This window comes from Chanos chanos, chromosome 15 (assembly GCF_902362185.1).
Source record: "Chanos chanos chromosome 15, fChaCha1.1, whole genome shotgun sequence".
NCBI lineage: Eukaryota > Metazoa > Chordata > Actinopteri > Gonorynchiformes > Chanidae > Chanos > Chanos chanos.
In genome coordinates this window covers 5,282,447-5,289,673 of record NC_044509.1, presented here as the reverse complement: position 1 = coordinate 5,289,673, position 7,227 = coordinate 5,282,447, and the positions used below count along the sequence as shown (strand labels likewise).

At 45.9% G+C, this 7,227-nt stretch overlaps 1 protein-coding gene across 1 annotated transcript in view; it reads right to left on the bottom strand.

Annotated features, from left to right (window-relative positions):
- Positions 1-501: 501 nt before the first annotated feature.
- Positions 502-7,227, bottom strand: part of tbcelb (tubulin folding cofactor E-like b) — an 11,596-nt gene continuing 4,870 nt past the window's right edge. The window contains exon 8 of the mRNA XM_030792569.1: positions 502-1,470. Within this exon, the coding sequence (XP_030648429.1) occupies positions 1,146-1,470 (325 nt within the window). The 3' untranslated portion in view covers positions 502-1,145. The remainder of the gene's footprint in view (positions 1,471-7,227) is intronic.

Here is a 7,227-nt window from a genome sequence, read left to right as displayed (position 1 = left end):
AAGGGTTTTTCAGCGCTAGTGCCAAAGGCTAGGAGGGCTGAAGTGGTATTGAGTTATTTACTGTTGTGTTTAAATAAGAGAAGACTGCAGTTGGGAGAGTCAGACCTGAATTTCTGAGACATAAGCTTATGGTATCCATTCATATATTAGACAGAGACAACATGTGAGTGTATGAGTGAGAGTGTTGTAGGTACTGAATGTGTTCACATGGCGTGACTGCGTTTTACAGTACACATTCCTCGTTATAATCTGGTTTAAAAAAACGGTGTAAAATTGTGCGTTATTCCTGAGAGGCAGTCTCACTTGCCCAAACCAACACACACACACACACACACACACACACACACACACACACCCATACACAAACACACTTATGCACCCACGCTCACACACAAGCACTTTTACAATCGGTATTGAGACTCCAGAACCAAGGGTCCAAAATCAAACAACAGGGGGAAAAAAAAAACAAACATAGCTTAATCTCTTTTGGACTGAAGACTCTGCGGCGGTTGAGATAACATCTTATCCCCTAGTTACTTTGGGGGAAATCTTTGTATGTCAGTAGGACCGGCTAGTGCTGAGGAAACACGGTGTGATCTCTGATATGATTTGACCTTAAATGGAATTTTCTGGATCACGGTGAGAAAATGAGGAATTGCAGCACAGAGGGCAAGAGGACCAGCGATGTGAGATGACGAACCTGCAAACTTTGTCTGTAAACCTCTCTGTGCTTTTATGAATGTGACAAACTCTCTGGTCCAGCGGAGAGGGTGTAATAGCCACCCTCTCGGCTGTTTCCTGATAGCTGACCGCCTTATGTGTGCCCACCTTAACGTCAACAATAACCCTTCAACTGTGATTTCGAAGAGAACGAATGCAGTGTGTGAGTTCATCTGACCAGCATATGACTTGGGGATCTGTACAGTGTATTCCCAGCGTTACTCTCAAACACTTCCACAACGGAGAAAAAACAGTCCATAAGAAAGACAGACCCATCTCTTTCCCTCCATGCATAAAAGGACAGGTGAAATGGCTACAGTGATTAATGCCTTGTTTTACTGCATAGGATTTCAAGTGTTTCCTTTCCCGCTTAGAAGCTACGGTCCTTCGTCCTGCGACGGAGATTGTTTTCGCCCCGGCGTCTCTCAGTTGTTCTTTGGCACCACCAGGATCTCGTCTCCGTCCCGAATGCGCAGAGAGTGCAGGGCGAGGCTCCCGTACAGTAGCTCCTGGGGCGAGCGGGCGTAGCCCAACTGCCTGTCGATGTAAAATACTCGCATCCGACTGGGCGGCAGCTGCACCACGGGCCTCAGCTGCTTCTTCAGCTCGGCCACCGTCTGCTCGAGCCGGAGCTTCAGACCCTCCACCTTGTCTCCGCACCGCACCTCCACCCGCACGCTGCGCTGCGGGCGGAGATCCACGTCCGCCAGAGGCTCCAGACGTCCATACCGTTCTACCAGACTGTGGTACCTGAGAGAATGAGAGAGAGAGAGAGAGGGAGAGAGAGAGGGAGAGAGAGGGAGAGAGAGAGAGAGAGAGAGAGAGAGAGAGAGAGGGCAAGAGAGAGAGAGAGAGGGCGAGAGAGAGAGAGAGAGAGAGATAGAGAGAGAGAGAGAGAGGGCGAGAGAGAGAGAGAGAGCGAGAGAGAGAGAGAGGGGGAGAGAGAAAGAGAGAGGAGGGTCGGGGAAGGGAGAACAGTGGATAGAGGACTACAGATTAGACCAGTGGATAAACACACGTTGGCGTCAATGCCCTATCGTTATCAGCAGTCACGGGCTAAATTCAGTCCTATTGGTTATCAGCCGCCACGGGCTAAATTCAGTCCTATTGGTTATCAGCAGTTACAGGCTAAATTCAGTCCTATTGGTTATCAGCAGTTACAGGCTAAATTCAGTCCTATTGGTTATCAGCAGTTACAGGCTAAATTCAGTCCTATTGGTTATCAGCCGTCACGGGCTAAATTCAGTCCTATTGGTTATCAGCAGTTATGGGTTAAATTCAGTCCTACTGGTTATCAGTGGATGGTGTAAAAACACTAACAGGTCTTACTGATAATGGTGGGGTTTTTTAGAGTGTGGCACACTGTCAGTTGGCTCTCCTGACATGCCTTTAAATTGTTAGTAAGCTACAAACAGGACACAAACGGTCCATGGTCAATATTTTATCTTTCGCCCAAAACATGTCAAAAAGGGTTTTTGGGGGGTTTTTTTGCTCTCTTCACAGGTCTGACTATAACAGAAAACAGTGTTTCTGTTATTTTTGTAGTTGTCCGATTTTGAATTTAAATCTGAATTAATTTATAAAAACCATCCATGTAAAATCATCAGCCAATAGATCAAATCACCGTCTCACTGCCGGTGCCGTTGTAATGGATCACTAAGTTGGTCTGGAGAGATAAGAGTTACTAAGCAGCTCTTGTTGAAGTTCTACTTATGTAATGGTATACAAAAGGCGTGGAAATGTCAACATGTCGGCATCAGCAGTTCATGTTCTTTCCAGAAGTTTTCAAGGCCTTGGAAAGTGGCGTGACTGCAGAAGGGAGTGAAGGATCATTTGCAAGAAGGAAAAAAAAAAAAAAAATCCTTGTAGACAGAGACAAAGAAAGCCAAACACACTACTGTACCCCTACACTCTCCCATGTGATATTTTAAGATTTAGCTTTGTTTTGTTGTTATTACGACTGACCTTCAGGTCATTCACGGTGTGCGCTTAATTTAACACAAACAGTAGACATTGGCCAGCGTCTTGGGTTCTCCATCGGCTTCACCACTAGTGAAAAGATACGGCCACTTTGAACGACTAATTTCCATGTAACTAACTTTTCAAACAGAAAACAGACTGGGAACGGGACACGGCGTGAAGAAAGGAAGAGGGGAGGTACTTGGAGTCAGAGAGAGCAACACATCTGATTAGGCTCTGTTTCTCTATAGGAGTGTGTCTGTGTATGTACACTTCTATACCTGTCTGAGTGTCTGTTTTGGTGTGTGTTTGGGTGTGTGTGTGTGTGTCTCAGTACTTGCTTGTGTGTTTGTAAAGCACGGAGGGTTTCTTTGCCGTGAGAAAGCTCTCTCTCTCCCTCCCCAATCTGTCTTCTCCCTACTGAGAGGGATTGTGGGTAAGCAGATAAGGCACCCCAGGAACGATTAAATAAAATCGGGAAGAGAAAAGACTTCGCTTTGAGAGCTACGGTAACCATTGAAGCCAATCAAAGTAATTTCCACCAGCCCTGCCCAGAAAGTCTCCCTGCCCCACAATGCCAACCCTGAGTCCAGGTAGTCGCCCGCAGCTCTCAGGACCCCGTCGTGGGAATTCTCCTCTCTGTACAAAGTGCCACTCTGTCTGAGAAAAAGCTGTTTCACTCAAAGGTCTCATTTAGTGCGCTAAGCGCTCCTAAACAGGGGAAAATCACATTCGTACTGATAACACAGATTCCAAAGAGCCCTCACTCAGTTCTAGAGCGGCCTTTTGAGGGCGGACATGCCGCACAAAAAACCACGGTTCAGTCTCGTCCGCTACAGCTGGGTTACGGGCAGTTTGTCTGCTCAACAGTAAGGTTTACAGCCCAACAATGTATGGAAAATGCAATGTAATGGACTATAACAATACATGTATGTAATAATGTATGATGTACACTCACAGTGTCATATTACCAGTATCATGGGGGGGGGGGGGGGGGGGGGGGGGGGGGGTGATACTATAAAATAATCAGGGAATAAAATTTTGGGGGACATCTGGATTTGATAACTGGAGACTGACATGAGGGGTTTTTCTTAAAAAAAAAAAAAATACATGCATACTACATGCACATCCTAACCATCTAGTCTCTCCCAAGCAAATCATTATAAGATTGACATGCCCTTTTATTTGATAGACAAAGTTACTCTAATGTTGTAACAGATACGTAATTAAATGACCAGCCTTCCCACCAACAGCCACAGTCAGGCATAACATGTTTAAACAGACGCTGATCTTCGGAGACATTTGTAGTTTAACGTTTCCCAAACAGCCGCGTGTGACATTTTCTAACATTTAAAAACCGCTCGCGCGTGGCTTTGATACGCGTCCCATAGCATAGGTTTACCTACATACATCTAAACAGCTCTGGTCGCTGTACTCTGTGCTGCTAAGCTGGTATCAGTCAGTGTATCATAAATGGCTACGCTAAGTGGTATTAACTCAGCTTATGTTCTAGTGTTTCTTCTTCGTGAATCTCTCAGCATCTTCTAATCCGGTCTGTTCGAGCAATAACATACTCAGAACTTTCCGTTATCTGTATACACAATTTTTTTTTCTTTGTTCCTCCCCTCAGCTCGACCACCTCCATCCCTCCCTCCCACCATCCATTTTTCCCTTTCGTCAATTCTCGTATCGCCTACCTCCCTCTCTGAACGCGGCTGACGCAGTCTTTGCCAAGGCTACTGTTTCTCAAAGGCTACCAGGACCTGAAATCCTCTTTACCCCTTTTCATCCCCCCCCCCTCTCTCAACCTCTCATCCCTCTCTTTTCTTCCCTCCCTCCCCTTTTCCATCATTCGCTCCGTTCCTCTCCTCCGCTCCAGAGAACAGGTTGTGAAGGCACAGGCCCAGGGTGGAGGTATTGGTTACTCAAAGCACTGGTAGACCTATGGAGCTCTTTTACTCCTCCACCTCCTCTCTCTCCCTCCCTCCCTCCATCACGCCATTGCTCTTTACCTTATCTCCCTCTCTTTCTCTTTCACTCTGCTCCCTCACACCCCTCTTCTAGATCTCTCTCTCTCTCTCTCTCTCTCTCTTCAGTTTGCTGCAACTGCTAAGGCCCAATTAGGCCGCTGTTCTCTCTTTCTCCACACACGCACACACTCTCTCTCTCACTCGCTTTCTGCTCTCTCTTTAATCTGGTTTTCTCCTCTTTAACTGTCCGTGTCCCTCCTTTTTCCTTATTGGCTTGTTTTAAGGAGAAAGTGTCTTTCAGTTATCTGAACCAAAGTTGTGATGCAAAGGCCAAGACTCTCACACTGTGTCCCTGCCCACTGGGGCCAGATCTGACAACCTGCAGCGATGAGCTCAGAGGGCAGGCCGCTGGGTCAAAGAGAGGACAAACGTCATTCTGCTGTGTCTCCTGCTAACCTTTCAACACCAGCCTGAGCCCCCAGACACCTGCTCCAACCCTCCAGTGCTGACCCTGTGGGAAAGAAACTGTCTCTGGATGAAGAAAGAGAGAAAGAGAGAGGGAGGGAGACAAAGAGAGAGAGAGAGAGAGAGAGAGAGAGCAATGTACTTGTACTGGGAGTACCCTTGGCTGGACTGGAAAACTGGTCTCTGTTATTGTTATCGGAATACCCTTGGCCAGACTGGAATACCCTTGGCCAGACTGGAAAACTGTTCTGGTCTCTGTTACTGCACTTGCAAACATTAAGCAGTTTTTATGTATTATAACATGAGTGCGGTTCCAAAAGAGATTGCATAACTACACTGACATTTTTAGTTTGGAAGTTGTCAGGTTAAACATAAATAAATAAAAAAAGAAATTACTTATTAAGAAAAACTTTAACAACAAAGAAGAGCTATGTAGCAAAGTGTACATATAAATATATATTAAAAAAATCTGTCCTGAGTAGCTATCTTACTAAGAATAAACACAGGTCAGGCCAGTGTCCTACAAAATAACAGCTTTACACATGCTACTATATACATTTGTGTCCATGTATAAATCTTCTCCCTCGTAAAAGTCGTAAACAGTTTAGTACTCTTTTTCAGGACATTGGCAACCTGCGCTACTCTCCTCTTATCTGTACAAAAAAAAAAGAAAAAAACTACCACCAATTTTGAGCCTCTTGTTGAAAATACAACTGTATACTGTAGTTCCATACAAATCACCATTTCTGATGCACATCTTAACATGCAGACTTTACAATCATTATGTAATACGTGGTCATTATATACTGTTATGTACTGCCATACACCAGGACAGGGGACAGTTTGGGCTAAGGGTCAGTTTGGGACACTGAAATTTAAATGTTTGTTCAATTTAAGTCAGAGGGAGGTTTTTTTTTTCCATGGTAATGTTTCCTCATGCATTGTCACTGGGGCTCGAGCGAACCTAAAACCGCTTTTTGACTATGTCTGTCGTTAAAAGCACTGCGCAGCCAAAACTGAATGAACTACATGGACCATGAATACGATGTAAGATGGATGAAACGCTACGATTCCATAACACAAAGGCCATTTTCCTCCTCTGACGTTACATAGGTGAACACACATATAGGAATGCATGTGTCATCAGCACCCACTCACACCCTCTGCTCAACTAACACAGTTTCCATAAACCCACTAACACACAAAAAACAGTCTCCTGTCTCTTACAAAGATAAGAGAGAGAGAGAGAGAGAGAGAGAGAGAGAGAGAGAGAGAGAGAGAAGAGGTGGTGCTTTAAAAAAAAAAACAAAAAAAACCTGCCACCTCAATCCTCTTAAAAGAAAAGAAAAGAAAGGAGGGAGATGGATGGTGGTGAGGAGAGGAGGGAGGAGAGAGGAGAGAGGAGGGAGGAGGGAGGAGGGAGGGGGGGGGGGGTTATAAAGAGGAAGAAAAAAATCAACCTGCCACCTTGTGTATCGGTTTTCCGATCAGAGTATTCCCGGAGACAAAGGAGTCTTTGAGGAGGCAGAGACTGGCCACATTGTCTCCCAAAGGTTAGATTCTCCTGTGGAGGCGCAGGCTTGACGCGGGGCCTGAAAAAAAGCCCTCCTCCGCAGTCTCCCAGGTTAAGTGGAACGCCGTGGGCGAAAAAGACGTGGGGGCGATCCTTTTTTTTTTTTTTAAATTACCGGTTCCCCCGAAATTCCCCCCGATATGTAGTGAGGGGGTGTGTGAGCAGACGAAGGAGGGAGGGAAGGGGGGGTGATGATGAGGAGAGGAGTGAGAGGAGATATGTCTGGTGTTTGTCTTCTCGGTGAGTGATACACACACACTGACGGTAGGTGGAGCAGACCAAGAGCTCCCAGTTAAAGACGTACCAGACAAGAGATACAGGGAGTCAGTGAGGGCGTTTGGAGCTACTGATCTCAGACCAGTTCTGGTTGGTCTCTTTAGACATGGCTGTGCGGGCAGCGGGTTTGACAAAGCAGAGAGAGAGGAGCTGTGGTGACCAAAGCCTGAGTGTCTGCTAACACACAGAGCTGAACAGCACCTTAAACAAGACATGGCCTCTGTGTGTGTGTGTGTGTGTGTGTGAGTGTGCGTGTGTGTATGT